At 48.8% G+C, this 27,257-nt stretch overlaps 1 protein-coding gene across 1 annotated transcript in view; it reads right to left on the bottom strand.

Moving 5' to 3' along the window:
• The window catches only part of CAMTA1 (calmodulin binding transcription activator 1), an 837,244-nt gene that overhangs the window by 544,552 nt on the left and 265,435 nt on the right, over positions 1–27,257 (bottom strand). The window contains exon 6 of the mRNA XM_040645728.1: positions 14,266–14,333. Coding sequence (XP_040501662.1) covers positions 14,266–14,333 — 68 coding nt within the window. The remainder of the gene's footprint in view (positions 1–14,265; positions 14,334–27,257) is intronic.

Here is a 27,257-nt window from a genome sequence, read left to right as displayed (position 1 = left end):
GGATCCCAGTGTCCCAGCAGGGTGATCTTGCAAATGGTTCCACTCATGGTCCTGTGAGCGGCGCAAGGGCCGAGGAGCAACAGAGGCCTTCGAATTAGACGGCCGGCTGTGAATCCCAGCTTGGGAAGGCCTTCTAACCGGCCTACACCTAGCTACACACTGGATGAAAGGGGCCCGTGGCAGTGTCCTCCAGGACAGCTCTTCAGCATCCTGAACAGCTTTGCCTCCTTATTCAGCCTCTGCCGGGCTCCCCACAGACTGAACACAAATGAAGACATCCCAGCGGCAGCCCTCCCCTCTGCGAAGCTATTCTTTCTGGGCTTTCATTCCATCCTAGTGCATTCCATGGCCTCTAGAGCCTTCTAATCACTTATGCCAAAGCCACCAATTAAGCTGCTGTATACGTGGTTTCAGGACGAGAAAAGTCCAAGTGTTGCCCTCCTGTCCCCCATCAGGGCACACCATCCCCTCCCCCAACCAAAGTTCATGGTTTTCTGATTGAAATTCACCCTTACAAATGTTGCTGTGCTGTTTTTCCCAATGAAATCAATTGAATCCAATTGATCTTGGCCCCGTTTTGCATTCCTCCTACAGCTCCGTGTGTGTGCGAGCGCATGCGTGCGTGCATACACACGTACGCCAGGCTCTCCTGTGTGTGCTGTCTGGGAATTACTCTCCAGTTATCTCAGATATGCATGACTTGTCTCTCCAATTAGATTAGGGGCCATGTTTTCTACTGCCTTTGAAACCGCACAGTGCCTAGTACAAACCTATGCACACAGCGGGCACTCAATAAAGGCTTGCTGACGAGTGCTAGAGGTTATAGAATTGCTTTTCAACAACCCCTGTCCTCGCCCCGCCTGCCATCCAACATCCCCGATGAGACAGGCTGTCCCTGGTGGTTTCCACCCCATCTCCCCCGAGGCAGCACTTCAATCTGCACATTAGCGATAGGTTCTTGCCCTCCAGGTTAACAAGACCACTATCCCAAACCAGAAAGAACCCTGAAGCCTCCCTGAGTCACAACCAGGAAGTCAAGATATTAAGCCATCTGCCTGTTGGAAGCCACTTTCCAAGCCAATTAGGGCTAATCTTAGGACAGCGGGTTCATGAGATGTAACATCAAATGCTCTCCTCCGAAATGAAGGCTTACGGTAGGATCAACTTCTCCAGAGCAAACAAGTTTTGCTGGAAAAAAATAACGAACACTTGGTGATGCAGAGAAAACTGCTCCGTCGGGTTATAAATACTCCCAAGTGCCCCACTATTCGGGGTGGTTAAAAAATTATTTTAAAGCACTAAGATGCTGAAGTTGACAAAAGCACGCCAATATGAGTCAGAGGGACCTGGGCTATGGTCTCAACGTCTGTGCCTAACTAAGCTGAGCAACCTTGAGTGGGTAACACAATCAGTTAGACTCGGTTGCCTCAGCCTTGAGCAGAGGGAAGTGGCTAGGCAGGAGAGGAAAGGACTCTGTTCTCTCCCTGTTCTCTCTCTCCCCCCATTCCCCGCTTCCCGCTTCCCCTTAACTCTGTTTTTCTGTCTCTCCCACCCCGTCCCTGCCTCAGTATGCCATGGGCACTCCCCACTTGGTAGGGCTGTTATAAGGCTTGAGATACCAAATTTGAAGGAGCTTTGCAAGTTATCAACAGCCTGGGGGTTACTGAGGAACCTTCAGTGCTGGTCTGTGGGTCGGGGCTTTACAGCAGTTTCAAGAATTAACATAAACCAGACCTCAAAGAAATCAGATAGCTAGAAAACACGAATAAAAACTGAAGCTATAGTTACCCCTTGGCTGAGAGCACTGCTGGACAGGAAGTCACAGAACATACCTCCTAGAACTCCATGGGAAAAGCCAGGTATTTTAAAATTGACTTTGAGATGCGTGCATTTACAATCTTTTTTACCAGAATGTACACCCTCATCACGTTAGGTCTGGGCTAATATTAAATTGTGTTGTAGCTCGAGAAAAAACAACAAACAGCTCAAAGCAACAGCCAGATGTGGCTGAGACCCCAGATCTGCCCTCTACGCACCCCCACTTCACCGTGCTCCTCTCCATGCTCACCAGGAACTGGAAACGCTGCAGGGGAAATCCCCAGCGGTCTCGTGGAATGTTCCTAAACTAACGGCAATGTTACATCTGTGAATTCAGACATTTATCCAGGTGATGAAGCCCTAACTTTCTGGCAGGGGGTAAACTCACTAAGCAATGACCTTAACTTAGTAAATTAATTCCAAAGCACAATTGTTTTCGATCTTCATTTGAAATCAGCCTTCGTTAATCTAGATTTAATGGCATATGAAATGGAAATTCCCTTAATAAAATAAGTTATGAATATTTATCATCCCATTTTACCTGAAAATTGAATAATTCATCAATTAACTTTACTATTAATTATTTAATGCAAAATTAACAAACTGCAAAACTCTGACGTATCCTTGCAGGCCCTCTGGCACTGGAGAAATGGCGGAACCATGGTAACTCCAGACAGAAGCTCACAGGACATAGGAGTGAAGGTTGGAAGTTTTCTACAGGAAGCGAGAACCAAATGACTTATCATAAAGTGAAGGGGATAGATTTTCTTCTCAGCTTGGAATTCTGTACCACAGCCAAAAAAGAACTCAAAGTTTGGCAATAGTTTCAAAAGATTTCTCCCATGCGTTCCCCCTGTCATCCGTCACTATCACACTGTCGTCAATATTTTTCTAACCCATAGATAGGCCCGTGTGTGAAGCCATCGTGCCCAGCAAAGCGCCGGGGGACCACTGCCTCCCCTGGAGCCTCAGTCAGGACCCCAGTTTGAAGAGCAGCAAAGAAACTAAGGAGGAGCACAGAATGCAACGGGACCAAGGGACAGGCGGGCTGTGACAGCAGCCGGTGCGGAGCTATTGACATTCTAGGGGAATCAAAGCTTTCGGCTCAGAGCTGCTGAGCCCCCAGTTCACCCAGGGCGGCCGAGAGTTCTTCTGACTCTCAACTCGTAAGGCCAGATCATACCGTGTCTTCTGAGAGGACAGCAACTAACAAGATGTGGCAGCTTCAGTCTTTCCATCACTAGCATGGATACCTGCAGAGGCAAGTGAGAGCTCTGGGTTTCTCCGCGCTACCCTTCTTGTCCTTCCAGTTCATTCTCCACTTCCGGGGCAACCAGGATGAGGCTGTTCATCACACCTGATCATTTACCCGCCCTGCTCAAACCCTCCCCCAGGTGTCCCCGATGGGTCCACCATTATCCCCAAATCCTTGCCTGGTGTACGCAGCCCTCCCTCACCTCAGCCGCACCTGCTCCTCGAGCACCACCACTCAGCTCACCGCTCAGCTCAACCTTAATCACCTCCAGGGCAAAGACTTCCCATCCAGTCTCACGCTCCCCTCACGTCACCCCCCCAACACACACACACACACTCACACACTAGCACACATGCACGGACACACACTCCCTCACACGCTTGCACACATGCACACAGATGCTCACACGTACATACCTGCACACTCACCCAATCAGCTGCCGGGTCTCTGCCCAAAGCTCAGCCTTTCAGGAAGGCAGCCCACCCGTCACTCCCTCCACCCCCCCGGAAGGGCAGCATCTCACTGCACTTGTCGCTTGTGGCACTCCTCCAAACCGCCATTATTCTACGTTACCTGTCTCACTACCACACCCCCAAAGCCCAGCACCGCACCTGGCGCAGAGTGGGCCATCAGAGCTATTCACTGAACCAGATGAGTGGAAGCAGACCGACAACGGCATGAGGGGACAATGTGGTGCTGTGCAGTTCAGGAGTAAAAGGGCTTGCGCATAATCCCATGGGCGAAGGCTGTGTGTCTTCCCCAACAGAGCCCCTTCAAGCCCCAGATCAGAGGAGGGGGGACAGCATCCCCCAAAGTTGGTGGGCCGGATTAATTACTGGCAGCCCAAAACAGTGGAGGCAGAAGAGCCACAGGTGTGCATGTGTGGGAAGACACGCGGGCTGTGCTGGACACACGCGTGCCCCGTCTCCTATGTCACTGCACGTAGTTTCCTTCTTTCCCTGATTTCACTGCCTTTCTCCACAGCTTTCCCCTGAAAACTGGCAGGGGTCTGACCTCCCCGACACCGCAGCCTGGCCGCCACCTGCCCCATGACACACACATCACATTCCACCACCGACGAAACGATCCTGTGCCTCAAGAGCCCCCACGAACACCCACTCCCACATTCCTACCAACCTCGTTGGGGCAGCGATGGGAATCGCAAAGCAGCCACCCAGAAGCCCTCTCGGTGAGGGCCGCACCCTTGGCTCAGGCAGAACTGGCTCCCCCACTCTTGCACGCTGCCCCCACCCTGAGCCTGGGTCCTCTCTCCCCCAGGGGCCCCTCCAATGAAGCAGCTCACTCAACAGTGAGTTCTCTACCCGGGGAGGTCAGGGCAGCCACTATAGAAAAATATATTTCTTCTTTTAGGAGAAATAGTATTTCATCCCACCTTATTAAATCGTTGAATGAAAAGAAGGAACATTTTCCCAGAAATATTGCTCTTACAAGACAGAACTGATGGACGGTGGGTGTGTGCGTGTGTACATGTGTGGGTGGGTGTTGTGCATCTGTGTATGTCATATACATGTGTGTATAAGTGTGTGTGTGTTTCTGTAGGTGTGCACGTGCAAACATGTATATCTGCACATGCATATGTCTGCACCTGTCCGTGCATATGTATGCTCTGTGTGTGTATTACGTGCAGATGCAGATGCAGGTATGTCTGTGTGTGTGTCCACAAGTGTGCATGTGTGTATCACGTATGTGTGTGTGTACTTGTGTGGGTGCCTATAAACACACACATCACACAAAGCAAAAGCTCACATGGGAAGTGGGATATGCTGTAGAGCTGGAGAACCACGAAAGGTTTCCTTCCTTTGTTTTTGGTTATTTTCAAATTTTTTTAAAGCCCCATAATAAAGGACTGTGGGGAATCTAAGAACAGCAAAGACAGTAATAGCTCCTAACCAGACTGAGAACAGTGGGAGAACCTCCTGCCCAGAATACCCAGCTAATTTGGGAATTACTCATTACACAGAAGACATGAATTGCAAAGAATGGTCTCTCCCGAGAACATACCTTCCCACCTCGTAAAGCCGCTAGGCACGCGGGCGGCTCCCTTTCCCTGCAGCCAGCAACAATTTATTAGATCAGAATTGATCTGCAGGAAATACCACAGACACCAGCCCAGGCCTGTTATAGAAATACCAGACGATCCTAATTTTCCAAATCCAGGGACTGAAGACACCAAGAATGAACTGGCAGGAGCAGAAACAAAACAAGATCGCGGGGAGTAGGCACTGATAAGGACCGTAAATGCCATCGGCATGTGTGAGCTCAAGGCCAGTGCTGTCTCATTCTCAGAAACAGTCCTCACTGCCAGGTCATCTGCAGAGAGACGCTGGCAGGAGCCCCCTGGGCAAGCAGTCTCCACAGGTGCCCCAGCACCTCAGCTTGCACCGCGGGGGCCCTGATGAGAGCACCCCACCACCCACAACCCAAGGAAGACACGTTCACAGCCACGCAGAGATAGAAGGCATTGAGGGGCATGGTCAGGTGACATGCACGGCATACCACATGGCCCCCCAGCAGCCCCCTGAGCGCGCAAAATTGTGCCCAGGGAGAGGCCACGACACAGCCCTTGTGCCAACACCAGGAAAGGCTCTAAAGCAAGGGTGGTACACCGAAGAAGGTGAGGCACGTGTCGGGGGTGTGGCGCCAGCACACCTTTGGGGCTGCATCCGTGTGCACGGGGGCGTGCACATCCTGGCGAGGGGGTTTCCTGGGCCCTGAGTGGGTTGTGCATTTAGAAACCTCGAAACTACATTATGAGACTTTTCTCCCTGAAAAAGAGATAAAGAGAAAAATAGCAAGACAGTGAAACAGCGAGTCGGACTGAGTGTGAGCGTGAGCTGCAGACACGGGGCAGCCCCTGCGCAGCGCCAGCCACGGAGGAAGGAAAACAGGTGCAGGTCCACAAGGACAGGGCGACAGGAGCAGAGATGGCAGTGGGACAGAGATGTCAACACATTCTAGCTGAGTGGAAGAAACCCAAAGCCACGTGCCCCAACGGGACAGCGGGCACAGCGAGCCCACTTGCCCACAGAGCCCGGGAAGGCTGGCAAATTGCAAGAATCGGGTGCCCGAAAAGGCAGAGCTTTGCAATGTGGTGGGGGCAGGGAGAGGTTTCAGGTCTGTGCAGGGACCAGTCAGACGCTCCCAGGGCCCCACGTCCACCCCGAGCAGCCAGGCAGCCACCTGGCCTCTCTGCCCTCTCGGAGACACATTTATTCTCTGGAGAAAGAGACCCTGAAAGACTCCAGACTTGAAGACAGCAGAAAAGAGGCAGAAAACACAGATGTAAACTGGGGGAATTCACTAATTGATGGTGAAATTCCAACCCCCTTCCCTGCCTGGTTCCCAGACCACTGACAGCACCTTGGAGAACCCAGCAGGTGCCTCCAGACATCAGCATCCAGAGATGCGATACTCAGAATCCCACAGCCCAGCCCTTCCCCCAGGTAAGGAAAACACAGCAGGTGGCAGAGGGAGAGAAATAAATCCTCATTAGGCATATGAGGAAGTCAAAAGATAACCGTCTAAACTTGACAAAGCAAGAAATAGCAGAATAACACATGGAGAGGGGCGCCTGGGTGGCTCAGTCGTTAAAGCGTCTGCCTTCGGCTCAGGGCGTGATCCCGGCGTTCCGGGATCGAGCCCCACATCAGGCTCCTCCGCTGGGAGCCTGCTTCTTCCTCTCTCACTCCCCTGCTGTGTTGCCTCTCTCGCTGGCTGTCTCTCTGTCACATAAATAAATAAAATCTTTATAAAAAAAAAAAAAAAAGAATAACACATGGAGAAGTCTGGAGGTAAATCTCAGCACTGCAAGGAGAAGCGGTCGCTCCTGGGACACAGGCTTGAGCTGCGGGGCAGAGGTCTGCTGCTCCTTCTTACAAGCCTTTTAGGGCCATTTGACTTATTAAACTCTGTGCATGGATATTTTTGATAAAAATAAAACTAGCGAAAGGAGAAGCAGGAACCTGGAGTGGCCCCTTCCTAGCCCGGGGAGGCCAGAGACACAAAGGTCCCTTCCCTCTCTCGCCTCCAGGAAGGAAACCCAGGACATGCTGCCCTGCCTTCCGGAACCAGGAGGGACATGATGAAAGCTGGCCTGGCTGCTGGTGCCGTTTCAACAAGCTGCTAAGCACAGAGGAGCACACACTCCCCCCGTCCACCCACAGAGGGGACAGTGGCGAACACTTCCCAGGGGAACCAGGGTCGCAGGGACCCGGGCAACCCCCTTCCCACACACAGGGCGTCCGGGAGAGGTGGCCTCTGCCAGCTCCCCCTGCTTCGTCTCCTCTGCCCTCTGTGATTCTGGATAATGAACTGGAATCTGGGACAGACCCACTTCGATATGGAGGCTAGGGATTTCCCCACCACTGTCGAGACACCAGACACTTTATCAGGATTCAGGTCACAGCTAATTCCCTGCCTCACTGGGAAAGGTCTCAAAACCACAGGACCCTGAGACAGATGCCTTCCGGGAAGGTCCCGGGGCAGACGGGGCTGCTCATGAGGCCTCAGGCAGCAGACGCCACACCTGCGAGCCTCCTCGCACTGCACTGCTCTTTGGTTAATGATGATAGTTTGCACATCGTCAAGGATTCGCTCAATATATTAGGCAAATACTGAAATGGATGTAACATGACACATCATTATGTTAATTTGATAGCAGGTCCCCAATTCAGCATAACGCAAAGGTCGCCACATTGAAATGACTGCTGACCCAGTTTATTTTTTTCTCTGCAGCCGCAAAGAACAGAGTCCTTGAAATCATGTAGGTATAAGGGCCAACCTCTCAAACTCCGTCCCCCAACAGAACCCCCTACTTGCACGCACACATGCGTACACACATACAGCCAATCCCTGGCCCCCCCACCCCGCTCTGCCCAACTGGACATAGAAAGAAGCCATTACGGGAATCTTTTTGTTAATCATCGTCAAACACAAGTAACATAACATTTACCATTTTTACCACTTTCAAGTGTGCAGTCCAGTGGCATTCAGTACATCCACACTGTGGCACACCTGTCACCACCATCCATTCCCAGAACTTTCTCCTGTTCCCAGATGGAAACGCGCCCCATGAAACACTCACTCCCCATCCCCGTCCCCCAGCCCCCGGCTCCCACCCTTCTTCTCTCTGTCTCTGTGAGTCTGACTCCCCTAGGACCTCACAGAGTGGAGTCACATGGGATCTGTCCCCCTGTGACGGGCACACCCCAGGGAGCAAGGGTCTGCCAGCTGCAGCCATGCTGACGGAACCACGGGTGGGAACTTCACTGCTGTTTACTTCTGCAAGGTCTTGAATCACCCAAGCGGGATCCCCACGTGACTTGTGCAATTCTGTTGTGGTGTCTCAAGCAGCCTCCCTAGGAATAGGGGCTGTCCCACGGATCCGATGCCCTATGAGGGGTCAACAGGTCACCGCCATGGGCCACTTACAGAGGGCCTGGCAAAAGCAGCGCCGCTGCACGGGGACCAGCCTAGGGCCCGATCAGACTGGCTTTCTGTGGGGAGCCCGGTGCCCACCCCCTGGCCCCACTCTGCCAGCCTGTGCTACTGCAGACCGCTGCTCTGCCCAAGTCTGCACACCGCCCTGTGCCCCATCGAAGCTCCTCTGAACACTAGCCACTCAGAGACAAAAGAGACATTGTGACCCAAGGACAGGGGGCTCACCATGTCCCTGGGGAGGGAAGACTTACACACTGATGGCAGCTAAACTGTCGAACAGCTGATGATACAGCGAATATGGACTGCAGAAGCTGACAGCAAAGAGGGCTCACTACGGGTGGGTGCATTTGCAGGGGCTCCCAGAAAGAGCTGAGATTCGAAGGACAGGCAGACTGGGCTGGACATGGAGCATTCGAGATCTGAAGGCAAAAGTAGGGGACACAGAAGATGTGTCTGGAGAGCAGGAAGCAGCCCCCTAACTTGTAGTAGGTGTTCTGAGGTGGGAATCAAAGGGAACTACTGAAGAAGATGGCTCGAGGCAGAAGAGCGACCTTGAACGTCATACCAGAGTGGGACTTATCATATAGGAAATCTCCGAGGGCTCAAGGGGAACAATGATGCCACAAAGGAGCATTGCAAGACAGCTGGTGCAGGGAGGGGGTCCAGCCCAGAGAGGGAAGCGCAACGGGAGCAGTTCCCCTAATCCAAGCGCGACATTAGTGGTACGGGCGACCTGGGGACCGAGTATGCGGACTGCAGTCCAGAACATGGGCAGAAGCACTGCCTAACTCCATTCAGGGGACAAGAGTCCTGAGGGTTGGGGGGGAGGACATGGTAAGAAAGAGGAGAGGGTGGAGGAGTCGGTGGCCACCCTCCCGCCCAGCCACCACCAGGAGTGCAAGAAGCAATGGACAAGGGGGTCCAGCGAGATGAGAGAAGGACAGTGGCGTGTCTCTGGGAGTCACATGGGTCTTCTCGAAACTTGGGTCTCACTTTTCTTCTCTTTTCCTTCCAAACTCCCTCTCTACACTTGGCTGTTTTACTGCTTATTGACCAAGAAGCATTTAGTGCTCATTATAGGAAAATTCTATTACTAGACCTTTAGTGCTTCAGTGTTAGGTGCTATCTTTATAAATCTAATTAATTAATTAGATAATTAATAGCATCTTCCAGCCTCCTTCTAACCGGTGTACACGGGATTCCTAGGAAGGAAGTGCTTCCAATTCCATCTTGAGCTTTGCGTTTCCCCAGCTTCCAGGGAGGGCTGCACGTTTCCCAGGGGAGGAGCGATGCATTATTGGGATTGCTAAACTTTGCAGCCCACCCCCCTGGACCCTGCTACACTCTGCATTCTGCACTACAGGGGAGGCTAAGTCTGGTGCAGGGGGCAGCCCGGGAACGCACCTGACCAACGCGCCTGAGCCGTGCTCACCAACACAGGGAAGCTTTGCCTGGTGCCTGGCTCTCCCGGGTGCCTCAGAAATCTTGGAGATGGGAGGTGGGAGGGAATAGTGAAACTCCGTACTGGGCCTCCTTCAAACCTCACACCCGCACAGCGGGACAACATAAAATGATGCTAAGATGATAGGCTTTGCAGTGAGATAACCCCGGGCCCAAGTTCCAGGTCCAACATCCACTGTGCAATCTTGGGCAGGTCACATACCGTCTCTGTATCTCGCGGCCCGGCAGAGCTGTTAAAAGGATTTCAGAGCACACCCCCAGGTCAGTTAGCAGATCCTGGGGAGACACGTAAGACAGAAACAGAACAGAGCAAGCCCAGTCTCCTCCTCCATACACTCAGACATGTCTTCGGCCCCACTCTCCTTCATGCCACCAACGTGCCCCGAGTGCAGCGTGTCCAGCACTGTTCAGGCACCAGCACACCAGCACCTCGTGGTATTGTCACTCTGGAGGAGAAGAGGTTGGACCATGAGTAAATGAATTAGACAATAAATAGGTGAAATACATCGTGTGTCCGGTGGAGGCAAGTGCTCCAGAGAAACATAAAACAAGAAAAAAAAGAAAGGAGGTCTGGCTGCATGGTAGGGGTGTGGTTTTAAGTAGTGTGTTCAGGGAAGACCTCGCAGAGAGTGACACCAAATCAAGGCCAGAAGGAGGAGCTGGAAGAATAATCTAGACCGAGGGAGGAGGCTCTTAATTCCAAGACTCCAAATTCACCTGGTGGGATGGGGAGTGTGGAGTTCCCTAGGGCCTCCAAATGGTATTATTATAGTGCTGAGCACACAGCAAGTGCCAAATAAAGATGTCCTGAAGGGTGATTTTTCAAACTGCCATTTCCAGAAGGTCCCAGGTGCTGATAATACAATACGGGCTGTTTAAACATTCAACACTCAACCCTGTGACGGTGCCGCCGCCGAGGCCCCAACCCTGGGAGCCTCCTTGTAGCACACCTCATTACAAAACAGGTGAGCGGGGCTCCCGGGACCCTCTCTGTAATTAGGGCAGTATCCGAGCAAGGGCTATATTTATAACCCCAGCCATCAGCAAGCCACCGAGACAGGGAGTGGGTCCCTGTGCAGCTCCTATACCAACATCTATATGGGAACTGATTACAACAATTAATTTAATAGGGATTCCTCCACACAAACAATGTATCATTTTATTAGGAAACTCTATAAATGTCAGTGGTGCAATTCATTTTTATTAATTTTCTAAGATGAAATTAGCAGGGGCGGTGGTGGTGGCACGCCGAAGTTGCATTGCCTTCTCGTTCAGCGGAGTATTGGTGTCATTAATTCCTTAGTACCAGGAGGCCGGTTTGTATGAACTCAGCAGTTAACGGCACCAATTAATTTCAATACTAGGGATGGGGGGGGACGACCCAAACTCAACTCAACAACTAATTTAGGAAGGTCCTTGAACAACCACAGCAACTTTTCCTCCTCCTGGGACGAGAAGCTTTCAAGTGTAAACACGGAGTGGATATTATAATACTAATAGGAAACGTTCTGTCTTCACCCTCTGCCTTGAGGAAAGAAATCCATCTTTCCAAAGCCTGGAGAGATTCTGGCAGATGTCCCCTGAAGTTGCAGCCTCCAGTGGGCCCGGGGACCGTCCCTCGCAGACAAGAGGAATGGGGACGTGCATCCCCACCGAGCCTCACAGCATGCAAAGAAAGCCAGACCACAAATACGGTCTCACTGGACCCTCAGAGTGGCCCAGTGAGGACAGGAGCATGGACTCCATTTCATACATGAAGAAGAACAGAGGGGCTTTTAATGAGGGGCTAAAAATGACTTTCCAAAAGTCAAAAAGTGATTGAGGGACAGGGTCAGGCCTCAAACCCGGATTTGTCAAAATCTGATTCCCACCTCCCCTCTCAGCTGCACGCATGCCCCTTGTGCCTCGGGATGGGAAGCCTCCTGGCTCTATTTATGCTCCAGAAAGTCAAGTGAGTCAGGCATGACCGTGAGTGACATTCACTTCTCAACTGAAACCCAAACACTGAAGGCGGAAACACGAGGCAAAATCCCCGCTTGAAATGTGCCACTGATCTGCAGTCAGAGGGCGTTCTGAGGCACAGCACGTGTCTGCGTATCTGAAATCAGATGTCTGGCCCGGGACGCGTTCCAGAGAAGCTCCCTCTCCGGCTAAAGAGAAGCTCTTTCCTTCCACTTAGATTCAAGGAGTGTTTCGCTGAAGAGTGAAGGGCGCACAGAGAAGCTGCAGGCTGCTCGAGAAGAGAGCACTGTTTGGAGTGGGGGAATAGTGCAGAGACAGAAATCGGACAGACTTCTCCCCCCCCCCAACCCCCCACAGAAAAACCAGGGCTGCGGTTCTCAGAGTGAGGTCCCAGACTGGCTGTGTGCCGTCACGTGGGCACCTGTTAGAAATAACAGGTGCCCAGGCCCCACACCAGGACCGCTGAATCGGAGACTCTGGGGATGGGGTCCCAGCATGTGTATTTTAGCAAGCTGTCCAGCTGATCCTGGTGCCTGCTCAAGTTGGGGAATGTCTGCCCTGGAAGAAGACGCCCTCAGAAGAAAGGAGAGCTAAGTGTGTGAGGCTTTCCACAGCTGGGGACACGGCTGTGCTCACCAAACAGCAGCCTGAGCCACCATTTGCTCATCCACTCCGCCCCCGCCCATGCTCCACAGAAGAAAGTCATTCCTGGCCCCGTTCTTATTGGGCTTGGCCACAGGAATGGCTTTGGCTAATGGATTTGTGAGCCGGTGCGACATGGGGTGCCACGTCCCGCAGGGATCCTCATTACGCCTACACGGATTGCCTTAGGCTTTTACGCCCCTGCCAGGCTCCATGACATACGTCCCAGACTGTGTGTGCTTTGTCAGCCCAGGTCCTAGAACAAAAAGACACGTGGAGCAGTCCTAAACCCAACCAAAGCCACAGCGAACCCACAGACCCGAGAGCAGGGGGAAAAGGTCTGCTGTTCCAAGTCGCTAAGTTTAGAGATTGTTTCTCAGAAAGCATGATCCCAGCAGAAGCTGACTAATGCAAACCACTTGATTTTATAGCAAAGGAAATCACGGCCCCAGAAGGCTGAGGAGTTGAGAACATCCTACAGAGGGATTTGGGCTGAAGGGTAAAAAAAATCAGCAGCAACCTCTATCCGCACCTGTGGAGATGTGAATCTCAGAACTAACCTTTCTCCTCAATATTCTCCAACCTCCTCCAAAATGGACATTTTTGTCCTCATCTAAACGATGCTAGCCAGTAAAAACTGAAGCCTGTAGTTTAAAGTACCACCCAGAATGAGTAAACATTCTAGAGGATAAGACCCTCTCTCCTCCATGGCTCAGAAAGGGTAGAGGTCAAGGAACTGGCCAAGGGGGCAGAGGACACCCCCCCCTTCCCCTGGTCTTAGTTAACGTACCTGGAGAATTTGGTGCTTCTGCCCCAAGGGAGACAGACTGAGCCTTCTGCCTCTGAAGCCACACCCACCGCCCCGTCACCGTGCGAGCTGCACACCGGCTGACCCGCGTCACACTGACGAGTGCCTGGCCCTGTCACCACTAATGGAAAGGTGGTGCCCATTGCTGGCCATGGATTTCCAAAGCACTAAACTGTAACATACCAAAAATAAAAACGGAGGGCAGGGGAGGAAAGAAGAGGCTACCTTTTAAATACACCCTAAGCCCCAACTTCACCGTTGTTCACACAGCACTATCATCTGTGCCACAGAACACAAGGAGGCAGCGTCTTCACCGATTCCGCAGCCCTGAGTCGTGAGGGAAGGGCCGGGACTGTAGTGGTCCCTGCACTCACCGCATAATAAACCGCAATCTTAGCCCCTGCTTCTGATTTGGAAGATCTTCTCACCACCACGAAAATTAACTCAACTTTCAGTTTGTAAAGCACGTTGAGATGAACTGGACAGTTCAGGAAGTCTCCCGTTTAAAGAGTGAGTTTCTAGAGAACACTGGTGGCAGGTGGGCACTTTCCCAGAATAGACCTCCCCTGATGTTCCCACCTGCCGAGGTTTTCAAAGCAGCCGGCTGGGGGACCCAGTGTCAAGCCATCCCATTAAAAGTCCCAATTCATGTAACGGCAGCTGGGCTGTATTTTAAGCTCTCTGATTGTGTTCACGGCCACGGTCTTAGGTCAACTAACGAGACCTCAGTGTCGCACGCTATCAAACGCAACATGGTATGTTCAACTTGCCCATGAACAAACTGGCCAAACCAGGTAATCAATGAAAATCAATCCATTTACCGTACATAGTTGAAAAGCTGCAAGATCTGGGACATTACCTTGTCTTAGGGGATGTGGTTAGCCATTCTTCGTGTTTCTCAAATGTTATTAAATAAGCTGCAATTTCCTGAAACAGAAGAATAAAAAAATAATAATAACAATTAGCTCACGTCGGCTCCTGAGAGGTCAGAAAGTTCTGTTGCTTCCCAGCGGCCACCTCCCTGGCGAGGCTGGACCCCCATCTCTGCTGGAAAATGCTAGACTTGGAGGGTGCTCCTATTTTGATTTTGCTAAGCCCCTTCCATTCAGCCTGCCGTACAATAATAATCAAAGCACTGGATTTCAAAAGCTGAGTTGGTGGCAAGGACAAAGCTATTTCTCTGTGGGAGGAAAACATCAGACACCATTTCAGATACTAAATGTCATTAATTTGAAGGAGGGACAAACACATGCCAACAACAGGTCTGCACTCATGCAAGGTTGTCATTGGGAAGTTTCGTCTGTCTTCTTCTGAAGCCGGACTCATCTTTCATCATTGTCACAAGAGACGTCACATTCCCGCAGCTTGATTCCCACCCCCCTGCCCAAAATCACGCAAAGATTAAAAAGAAAAGATAAAGCCATATTCCAGAGCAAGAGAAAGAGAGAGGTTAACCTTTCCCTCTACTGATAACTTAATCTGTTGAGCGGCGTTTCAGAAAGAAGAGCAATGTCAGCAGAGTTTAAGGCAAAGATGGAGAAAATGTGGGCACCTGAAGGTAAATTAAATATTTATAAACACAACAACATCACTGCAGATAGAATTACTGATTTATTAATAATTTCCATAAAAAGCCAGTGGGTGACATCAACATAAGTCATTGCTCCAGCTCTGGGGCATGACATGGCCCATTACTTCCAGCTCCAAACAGATCTGCTAACATGAAATTGGCAGGGATTGGGAGTTCAGTGAAGGCTGGACTAGTACCCATTTCCCTTGATCTTGGTGATGATACGACACGGCGCTGCTGCCCTTGACTATCAAAACATGCAGAGCAGGGGCTTCCTTTTCTACTTGCTCTGCAGCCGGGGTTCCCAGAGGGCCCGAGATGCAACAGCCCTCCCGCCCAGAGGCTCAAAGCCTTCCTCTGCAGTGAGCCCCCTCTGGGCCTGGACACGACGGAGCTGACACCTGTGACCAGAGATGCTAAACCTGCCCCTGACGGAAATGTGGAGACTCTCACCACAACCAGGTTAGCAGAACAGGTTAAAGTAGAGAACGCCACCCACAGCATGCAGCCTGAAGCCACAGGCTCAGGCGGAGACCAAGGTCTCATATCATCATGGACACCAGCCACTACCACCAGACAGCCAGTGACTGGTAACCCAGAGCCCACACCGCCTCATCCCGGAAGCCCGCATCTTTCACCAAGAACCTGCCATGCGGAATCCTGGGGCCAAAACAGAGCTGCCTCATTGCACAGGTTCCTGTCACTGATTGCAGCTAAAGAAATGGATCAACCAGCACCCTGTTCTCTCTCATCTCTGAGCCTCTTCTGTTCCACACTCTATTTGCCTTCCCTGAGGCCTCCCCGTCGACAGACACCCCCTCCTTTGGCTGGTTCTCCTAACTATCCTGGGCGGGGTCAGCTGCCCATCCTGCATGCTCCCATGGCACCAGACCATCCATTCCCTGTGATTTATCACTGTGCGTCCTAACTGCATGTCTACTTGGATAGCATCCCCCACTGGATCATAAGCTCCTCGAGGGCAGGGGATACGTCATCACTGATGTATCCCCAGGACCTAACAGCGTCCTGACAGGCATCTGTAGAGGGGAAGGAAGGAGGGAGGGAGGGAGGGAGGGAGGGAGGGAGGGAGAGTGGACGTAAGGGAAACGAATGCGCAGGTAGAAGAGAGTCCGTGTGTCTGTGTGCATGCGTTCTGGGGGTGCTGTGTGTTTGTATAGGTTTATTATTAGGTGAAGTAATAGCTTGAACGCAGCAAAACGCTTCGGTCCCTAACTAAACCCTTGCCAGTGCTCTAATGAGCTCACGCCACTGCAGCAAGGTGATGGAGCATCGCGGCTAAGTGAAGAGCACATGCTCTGGAAGCAAACAGACCTGGCTTGGGTGCTGGCTCTGCCGCTTGTTAGCTGTCTAATCTTGAGCACACTGCTTACCCTGTAGAAACCTCGGTTTTCTATGAAACTGAGACAGGACCACCTCGTGGGGCTCTTACACGGAGCAACAAGTCTTAATACGCTGACCGGCACATAGCAATGCCACCCGCCGCAGCCAGCGCTATGCTCATCATGAAACTGACCGGCACATAGCAATGCCCCCGCCCCCCTGCCACCAGCGCTATGCTCATCATGAGATCCACATGATGACAGCTGCCATCTGGAGGCCCCTGACGAGGAAGCAGATACCAAAATGGTGCGGCTCAGAAGCTACCAGCACTTATCTCTGTAAGTTGCCTGGCTTCCAGCCGGACTGGGATGTCTGAGTCACCTGTCTACTCCGAGGCCCATGTTGCCCAGTCCACACAGCCCATGTCCCTGCTGCAGGTCTTGGTCTGCCTCATCATCAGACAGGCAGACCATGGGCCAGACCTCCTCCCAAAGCTAGGAAACATATCGGGAAAATGGACATGTACATGCCAAAGAACGACACAGAATAATAGATGCTAACTAGTGTGGAGCAAAGTAAGGACCACTGAAATTCAGAGTAAGGAGAGTCAGCTGGGCCAGGAAAGGGGATGGCTTTGGGAGGAACAGAGACCTCATCATCTGTGTCATCATTACCATCATCACAACAGCTAACATTAGTAGAATGACGTCTAAGGCCAGGTACCGATCTAGGACTTTATGAGGGGTAATTTCAATCTTCATAGCAAACTGTGAAGCAGGAACCATGCCCATTTTATGGGTGGGAAAACCGAGACACAGAGCAGTTAGGTAGCTTGCCCGAGGTCACATGGCTAGTCTCCGTGGAACCAGAACCCAAACCAATCCGCTCATGGTTCCAGAGCCTACACTCTCCACTACTGTTCTGAATTTATGATGTGCTCAGAAGGAGAAAAGGAAACCAGCATGTGGAGAGTCATGCTTTCTCCAGCACAGGTCTCCCCACTGACCTGGAGGCATTTCACTGCCCCACCACCCTTCAGGGGACCAAGGGAAGCCAGGCTGAGCACCCATCAGTGGGATTCTCTCTTTCCAGCAGGATCAAGTTCATTTTCACTCAGAAGCCCTCGTGTGATTCATGGGACCATCTACACTTCAGTGACAGGGAAAATACCTTATATTCAGAAAGCTTTTACTTAAAATATCTTAAAATGCGGAGAAAAACAACAGACTAAAAGAGAGTCAAACTGAGGAAGGGAAAGAGGTTTGAAAAAAGAAAAAAAAAAAAAGATCTTCAGCCCAACTGTCTGGTCTTTCCCTCTTTCCCCAAAGCTCTACCAACCCAGGACTCCAAGGAAAGCAAATGGAAAGAGATCTGGTCTACCTCATTTTTACAGCGCAGGAAACTAAGGCACAGAGAAGGGAAGGGACTTACCCAAGGTCAGCATTTGTGGCTGACCCAAACTGGGAACCAGGGCTCCTGACTCACAGTGCATGCCTGATCTTGTTGGCTCTCAAACTCTAGTCTGGCCCAGGAAATTCATGGAATGCTCAAACAAGAGAGCTTGCCCCAGAGAAGTGAAAACACTCAAACAAAATCATGTACGCGAATGTTCGCAGCCGGACTATGTTCACAATCACCAAAAGGTGGAAGCACCCCAGCGTCCATCACAATACAGATGGAGACACGAAATGTGCTGAAGCCACATAGCAGAACNCGGTTCAGCCATAAAGAGGAGTAAAGGTCTATCCACGGTGAACCTTGAACACATGCCGAGTGAAAGAAGCCAGAAAACAAGGCCACATATTGTAGGATTCCATTGACACGAAATGCCCCAAACAGGCAAATCCATTGAGATGGAAGGTAGATTGGTGGTTTCCAGGGGCTGGGGGGAGGGGACAATGGGGAGTGACTGCTGATGGGTATGTGGTTTCCTTTTGGGGGGATAAAATTATCTGGAACTAAATCGTGGTGAAAGTTAACCCCAAATTGTGAATGTACTAAGTGACACTAGTAATAAAAAAGAACAAGAAGAGAGGGTAGACATCCGCTGAGTGTGGCACCGGGGTACAGAAAATGCCAGCCCCCCTGCCTACAAGTTGGACCTGAACCCAAAGAGCTACACCCCATGCCCACAGGCCTCCCCCGGCTCCCTGGCTCTCCCTGGTATCTCTTTCTTCTTGGACCCTAAATACTGCAGCAATGCTGAGAAGAATGACCCAACTGTCAAGATGAAGGAATTCACTGCAGGGTCCAAAGCAAAGACTGTCCAGCTTGCAGATTTTAAATGTTCACTTTGTCCCTTGGACGTTCAAATAGAAAAACCGCCGTCAAGGTACGGTGTCTGTGTGTGGAGGGGCTCAGGGAACAACCTGTAGTAGGGTCCCACAGGCCTCTGTATCTGCTCGCCACCAGGTTCAGTCCCTGCAGACCAGGGAGGTGGGTGGGCCCCTCCCCAAAGCACTGACCCAGCCCCATCCAGGAGGGCAGAGGGGGCGAGACCAAGGGGCAGCAAGGCTCCACACTTAGCATCACTGCCTTGTTTCATGCTGTGTCGTGAATTGCCACCATCCAAAGGCATCACCACCTAACTGCCAGGTAAGGCTGGGCCTGTCTGCCCCCCAGATGATGGGGTCTGATGGAGGACTACAAAGCACTTTTTGGTGGCCAGCGGGCTGTGGTCATCCACAGTGGCTGCCCTGAGACTGGTTCTTTTTATCCCTTCCCACCTCAGCCCCTATGTGCTAATTCTGCCCATGTCACCTGCCTGGCCCTGTTCATAGCCCACCTCCTCCAGGGAGTCTTCCCAGCGGCCTCACTCTGTGAACTCTGGCTTCCATAACCTTCTCAGTAATGGCTGCACCACTCCTGGCCTCCCAGCACACAGTACCCGCTGTCGCTAGCATTTCTGTGCCTGCTGGTTCTCTCTCCTAGTTTGGCAATATCTGGGGAGGGTCTGAGTCTCTGAGTCTCAACACTGTAGAGCCCCAGACAATTCTGCATCTGGAGATGACAGCAGACCTAGTGAGGTGGAATGAAAGAATGCCCAGCTCTCTTTGAAAGGACACAAAAAGAGCCCCCGTCTGAGCCGAGTCCTGGTGCAGGCTGGGGCTTGGGCAGGTGAACAGACAGGGTGTGGTTGCCAGTAAGGCTCCGTGCCCTGCGCACAGAGGTGTTACAGTCTGCTCAGTGCTCCACGTCCAAAACGCGGCACCCAGCCAGCCTGTCAGCACCAGAGCAGCCCTGTCCAGGAGAAACAGGACGTGGGCCACAAGCGCAAGTGAGCCACAGGCGTGATTTTCAAATTTCTAGAAGCTATGCTTGCAAAAAAGTAAAAACAAACAGGAGAGATTAATTTTAATTGCATATTTTGCTCATATATTTTCTATTTTAACCCAGTAGGTCCAAATGATTATGATTTCACTAATTTACAGAAAGCAGTCGTGAGCTATTTCCCATTCTTTTTCGTACTAAAGTTCTCAAAGCCCAGTGTGTCCTTTCCATCGCAGCCCATCTCAGTTTGGAACAACCACACTGCAAGCGCTCAACAGCCACATGCAGCTGCCACACCGGACACGCAGCCCTAGACACAGACATCAGAGGAATCTGCAAAAACAAGATGCCTTCTAAAGCCAAGCCCTCTGCATCCACGGGGCTGAGGGGAGCCCGGGTGTGAATGCAGATGCAGCCACAGCAAACACTTCCCCTGGAGCGGGGCTCCTGCCCCACTGGTCCACCTCCGGTGCGAGGAGCTGCGTCCTGCCTCTGGTGTCAGGGGAGGGGGGCACGAAGCTGCACCTGTTTGGGAAAGGATGTGGGATTCTCAGAGGGGCTGAATTCACCCCCATCCCTCAGCCCAAGCTCGCTGTCACTTTCCATTCCCTCTCCAGAAGGAGCCTCCCGCTGCAAACACCCCATAGATTCATCCAGCCCCGAGAAACTGGCTTCCCCTTCAACAATTTCACCTGGAGCAGCCCTCAGAAAAAGGGCAGGAGTCCCTCCCAGGTATCCCTGGAACAGTCTATCTGCGATCTGTCTTCAAGGCATGGGTCCAATGTCAGGGAGAGAGTAGGGTCAGTCTCGAGGGGTCTTTAGTGCTTATTGGGACAAATTAAATAGACAAAAACAAAAAACTATATATAGATATTTTGTTTTTATACTCCTGAGCCCAAGTAATAAAAATATCTGGGGTCTACACAATCTCAGATATTTCACAGACTAAAAAAAATGAGTCTTCAGCCAAGGGATAATTTTTAAAGTTTGTTTTTTATGAGAGTTCTGCACAAGGGTTTTATCTGTAAGGGACCAAAGCTGGGGGTGGGGGGGAGGGGAAACCAGGACTCTCCTAGCAGCTGGCCCCAGCATCTGCTGGAGCCACAAAATGCAATTATATTACTCCCAAACGAGAAGTAAAAATATCTTGTTTCCAATACTCTTGGTTTTAAGACTCATACTTAATGTCCTCTGGGTATTTCAATGGTGCCAGATCTCTGTGTTATGTACTTTATTAGGGATGTGTGAATGTCATATTAATGACTTCTAACCAACATGTTTATAGTGGAAGCACATTTTCCCAGAACCCACCGCTCTCTGCACTTTACAAAAAATAATTGGCCTTAATTTAAATAAATAACCATTCCATAACCCTCTCCCAGGGGCATCTCTCACCTGCCGGGCACCCCATGCATAAAGCTAGTGGGTTTCCCCCTCCATGATAATATTTCGACCCTGGGTCCAACAGTGCGATGTCCCTTCTCTGTATGTCTCCATTCACTGATGTACTTCTCAAGCACCCAGCTGGCCAAGCCAGCACCCTCTACAGGATGCTCTGGGTCCCCACCCACAGATCAAAAACAGCACCCCAAATCATGCTTTCAAAATGACCAGCTCTTGTTGTCAACAACTAGAATACAGAATAATGGTTTCTTTCCTTTTTTTTTTTTTTATGAGTGGTAGCATAGTTCTATGCTGACAATTTATGAGAATGGTGGTGATTAAGATCTCAGGGATCCAAGGGCATCTGGAAGACTTTTTACAAAATGATAAAGTAGCAATTCAGGATAAATTCCTAACAGCCCAGACTTCTGCAATAAAGTCTGGCCCAGTTGGCTATCTTATTTAGATGTGGTAAAGTGTTGTCATGACCATCAAAGTGCCAATCCAAGCAGAAACAATGAACCGTCATAAAAATGTTCAGAGAGAGACTTGGTGAAGAAGCAAACCACCCAGTCTTTCATTCATTTCATTATCCACTCAATGGTGCAATCATTTGATGAATTATTGAGCACCTACTATACACCAGGCACTTTGCAAGGCCCTAATGATACAGACATGTGAGTAATCGTCCTGAGAAATACAGCTGGGAAGACAAACAGGGCTGCAGGATCCAGGGCTATTTGTCAACTACACAACAGATGATGACACCAAACTAGCAGCACAGATCATGTGTCTGTGCTGAGAAGAGAAGGGAAGGTTTAAACTGGGTCTTGAAGAGTGAGTAAGAGGTTGCCAGACTGACGAATGGTAAAGGCATGAGGGGAAGAAAACTGTAAGTGCAAAAGCAGGAAGGTGGGAGAAGCAAATGTGGTTGGGGAACTTTGAGCAATGGGAAGTAGGCAGAGTCTGCAGGGCACGGGGAATGACAGAACCCAAAGCTGCGAGGGCAGGCAGGCACCAGACTGGGGAGGAATTAAAATGACCAGTGGATGGAGCTTTACCCATTAGAGCCAGGGAAGTCATTGACAGCTGTCCTGTGGAGGGGAGATACAAGAAGAGCTGTGCTTGAGAAATAGCACTCTGATGGTGTGATGGTGGAGAGGGACAACAGCCCAGGAAGGACAGGATGGGATCCTGAACGACAATGTGGGAGTGGGAGAGTGGGAAAAAAACTGAATTTTTTCAAAAGTGAAGTAAACAGGCTTGAAAGCCAACTGGCCGGAACAAGGCAGTGAAGGCATCTTCAAAGCAAAGGAAGCCCGGGGTGCTGAATGTACCCACAGATGCGCGGGTTTGGTGCACACCATGTTTGTTCCCATTTGGTGTTTTTGCCAACGTTTCAGGATTGGGAGATGAGCATTTCCAGCTTTTCTTGAAAAATAAGATCTGGCAACTCTGGACCCATGTTCCTGCAGAGCATCCACTGGACGGGGCTGAGAAGCAGCTGCCGCTGTGGGTAGGCACGAGCTCTCAGATGGCCACCTTCCCCACCTGGCTGGCTTTCTTCCCTCACAACACCTACTTGGACCTTGTAGGCACATGACTTTTGGGCTCCCACTCTGATGTTTCTGGCATTGAAAACAAAGAGGATTATAAGACATAAACCATGCCGGTTATCCAGAAAGAAAATACATTTCGAGCAATAGATTTTAGAAGAGAGATATGTTAGGAGCACCTGGGTGGCTCCGCTGGTTGAGCATCTGACTCTTAGCTACAGCTCAGGTCATGATCTTAAGGTCGTGGGATTGAGGCCCACGTCAGGCTCCACACTCAGTGCAGAGTCGGCTTGAGATTCTCTCTCGCTCTCCCTCTGCCCCTCCTGCTCTATGCTCTCCTTCTTTCTCTTTCTCTCTCTCAAATAAATAAATAAATCTTAAAAAAAAAAAAAACAAGAAGAAGAGAGTTATGTTAGCCAGAGCAGTCACTGCCCTCAATACAATAGTTGTCAATTAATCTGGACCTAAGATTGCCCCACCTTCTATTTCAATATTGTGTCAGTTGTCAATGATTATCTTTTAGCTCCAACTTCACCCTTATTTGTCCTGCTTTGTGACACTGATGATGGGCCCTGTAAATATTTCTCCTGGGCAGCCTAGCAAAATCCTACGCTTCATCAACAGAGAGCAACGAAGTCACCCTGCAAGATGATAGTGGCAAGAAGACGTCTCCTTTCTGGTTTCTGCGCTCTATCATTATTACTATCATCATCAATATTATTCAGAGCGGGAGCCCAATGGCCACGCACCTGAGCTCCAGCAACACCCCACAGCACACTCCTTCGCTAACAGGCTACACCTCTGGTCCTCCCAATGCCCTCAAGCAACAATGAGCCACCTCTGCAGACCAACTGCAGCCCATACCCTTTGGCAGCCAGCATGTTCCTGTGTTGGCCAGGTGCTCTGAAAAAGTCCGAATTTCAGCCCGAGTCTAGTCCCTAGATTATTTATGGTCTACTCTTCCTCAACCTACGGGCAGTAGCTGCTCTTCCAGCGATACCTGGTACTTCTAGAACCCTCAGAATTCTCTTTATCCCTATTGGTAGTCAACTACCCTTTACTAATTAACAATTCTTTATACTAAATTTTCTCTGTTCAAATAACCAATACGGTTTCTGTGTCCTGACTGGACCCTAATAAGAATCAGCCACAGTCCTGAGGATAGTGGTAACCTCACTGCGTTGTCATCCTAGAAAACATACTAAAAAGCAGTGGGTAATGAAAAGACACCTAAAGGAGAAGGAGCATGTGTTGGGGGAAGTATCCAAGTTACCCCAGTGAGGACTCTGTATCAACTTTCCCAGATGCCAGTCACACAGTAAGTAGTTTGAAAGGCATTAGAACGATGTATACCCTTAATTTGTGAGATCCAATCTGCCGTTTTGGGGAGATAAAAAAGCATTTCTGGTAGAGTAGAAAAGTGTCACTCCATCTACCTCTGGCTTTGTGATTTTGGTCAAGTGACTTGACATTTCCTCACCTGAGCTATGGGATAAAACACTGTATTACATAGGGTAATATATGCAGATTGTAGGCACACAGTAGATCACTGGGCTATAATGTTTTTAATCAGCTCTGTCGAGGTATAATTTACATACAATAAAAGGCAACTCATTTATGTATTTATTCATTCATTCATTTTGGTGGTAATTCCTTCTGATATTTTTCTATAGCAATGTACTTTATTTTTTTATTTTTTTAAGATTTTATTTATTTATTTGAGGGAGAGTACACACATGCATACAAGTCGGGGTGGGGGGGCAGAGGGCATTTCAAACCAACCCTGTGCTGAGCACAGAGCCCCAACACAGGGCTCAATCTCACGACCCTGAGATCACGACCTGAGCCAAAATCATGAATTGGATGCCTAAGCTATTGAGCCACCCAGGCACCACAATGTACTTTATTTTTTTAATTGAATACAATGTTATATTAGTTTCAGGTGTATGACATAGCAATTCAACATTTATATACATTATGCAATGCTCACAATGGTAAGTATAGTTACCACCTGTCATCTGTAAAGTTATTATAGTATTATTGACTATATTCCCTACACTGTATGCTTCCTCCCTGTGACTTATTTATTTCATAACTGGAAGTCTGTACCTCTTAATCCCCTTCACCTATTTTGTCCATCCCCTCCACACTTCTCCCCTCTGGCAACCATCAGTATGTTCTCTGTATTTGAGTATGTTTCTGATTTTTTTGTTTGTTTGTTCATTGGTTTTGTTTTTTTAGATTCCATATGTAAGTGTAATCATACAGTATTTGTCTCTTTCTGACTTATTTCACCGAGCATAGTAACCTCTAGGTCTATCCATGTTGTTATAAATGGTAAGATTTCATTCTCTTTTAGGCTAAGTAATATTCCATTGTGTATATATATACCACTTCTTTTTCATTCATCTATTGATGGACACTTAGGTTGTTTCCATATCTTGATTATTATAAATAGTGCTGCGATAAACATATATCTTTTCTAATCAGTCTTTTCATTTTCCTCAGGTAAATACCCAGAAGTGGAATTGCTGGATCGTAGGGTACTTCTATTTTTAACTTTTTAAGGAACTTCCATACCACTTTCCACAATGGCTGCACCAATTTTCATCCCCACCAACGGTGCAGGAATGTTCTCTTCTCTCCACATCCTCGCCAACATTTGTTATTTCTTTTCTTTTTGAACTAGCCATTCTGACGGGTGTGAGGTGGTATCTCGTTGCAGTTTTGATTTGCAGTTCCCTGATGCTGAGTGATGTTGAGCACCATTCATTTGACTGTTGGCCACGGGTATGTTTTCTCTGAAAAAGTCTATTCGGGTTTTCTGCCCATTTCATGATCAGGCTGATTCTATTCATTTTAAATGTACAGTTCAATGAATGTTAACAAATATATTATGTATCTATCACCACATTTAAGATATAAAATGTTTCCAGCACCATGAAAATTTCCCTCATACCCCTTGTCAGTCAATCTCCATCATACCTCCAGCCTCAAGCACCCATTGATCTGCTTTCTCTCCTTGCAGATTATTTTTGTCTGCTCTAGAATTTTATGTAAATGAAACCATACAGTATGTATTCTTTTCGTGTCTGGCTTCTTTCATTTGAGATAATGTTTCTTAGATGGATTCATGCCGTTGTGTAGTAATCCATTCCCTTTTATTGCAAAGTATTATTTCATTGTAAAGATTTGTCACAATTTGTCTATTCATCCAAATGTTGTCAGATATTTGTGTTGTCCAGTTGTGAGCTGTTATGAATAAAAATTCATAAGGAATTAATATTCATTCACAAGTCTTTGGGTGGGCGTGTATTTTCATTTCTCTTTGGTAAAAACCTAGGGCGTGGAATCACTTGGTCATTTGGTAAGTATGTGTTTAAACTGCCAAACTGTTTTGCAAAGTGGTTGCACTGTTTTATTTCCATTAGGAATGTTTATGAATTAAAGTTGCTCCACATCCTTGTCAACACTTGGCACTATCACGCTTCTCTATTTCAGCCATTGTAGTGTGTACATAACTATCTCATTGCAGTTTCAATTTGCTTTTCCCTGATAAAAAATGATATATAACATTTTTTTCATGTGCTTATTGACCATTTATATATTTTCTTTAATAAAGTCTGTTTTAATTTTTGCCCAATTTTTAGTAGGGTTGTCTGTCTTTTTATTGCTGAATTATAATAGTTCATTTTGTATTTTGGATATGAATCCTTCGTAACGTTTATACATGATGAGATTATGAGTGTTTTCTTCCCATCTCCGGCCTACTTTTTAATTATCTTAAAGATATATTTCAAAGAGCAGAAGTTTTGTTGTTGTTTGTTTTATGTTTTGAAAGAGAGAGAGCGCAAGGGGGTGGGCAGAGGGAGAGTGGGGAGAGAGAATCTTAAGCAGGCTCCACACCCAGCATGGAGCCTAACGTGGGGCTTGATCTCACAAACCTGAGACCATGACCTGACCCAAAATCAAGAGTCTGACACTCAACCAACTGAGCCACCCAGGCACCCCAAAGAGCAGAAGTTTTTAATTTTAGGTTAAATTCAATTTATCATTTTTTTTCTTTTCTTGCTTAATTAAATCTGTGTCGACTCCAAGTTCTCTGCTTTCTCTTGTGAATGTCTAGACTGTATTTAGTGTAATTATCAAATTGGTTGAGTTTAAATTTACAGTCATACTATTTGTTTTCTAATTGTTCTATTTGTTCTTTGTTCCCTTTTCCTCTTTTTTTTTCCCTTGGCCTTCTGTTGGAGTAACTGATTTTTTTTATTTTTAGTATTCCATTTATCTCCACTACTGGCTTATTAGGTTTGCCTCTGTCTCATCTGTGGTTGCGCTAAGATTTACATTTTGCCTCTTTAACTTAACAGAATCTAGCTTTAAATAATACTAGACCCATCGTGTGTATTGCAGACTTAAACAGTATACTTCCACTTTATCTCTTCTCTCATTCCTAGTATTGTCTATTGTCATATACTTTACTTCCAGATATGTTCTAGACCCCCAATGCAGTGATTTAAACAATTGATTATCTTTTAAAGAAATAAAAAAATGAAGGAAAATATCTTGTATTTACCTACACATTTACCATCTTTAGCACTCCTCATTGTTTTGTATAGCTCCAAGTTTTCATCTGGTGTCATCCTTCACACGAACCTCCTTTAACATTTTTATAGTACGGGTCTCCAAGCAACAAATTTTCTGATGTGTGTGTGTGCCTATTGGAAAACA

Source organism: Ursus maritimus, unplaced genomic scaffold (assembly GCF_017311325.1).
Source record: "Ursus maritimus isolate PB19 unplaced genomic scaffold, ASM1731132v1 scaffold_32, whole genome shotgun sequence".
Classification (NCBI taxonomy): Eukaryota; Metazoa; Chordata; class Mammalia; order Carnivora; family Ursidae; genus Ursus; species Ursus maritimus.
Note: the sequence above shows the minus strand (reverse complement) of the source record. Positions and strands in the feature narration are given on the sequence as shown.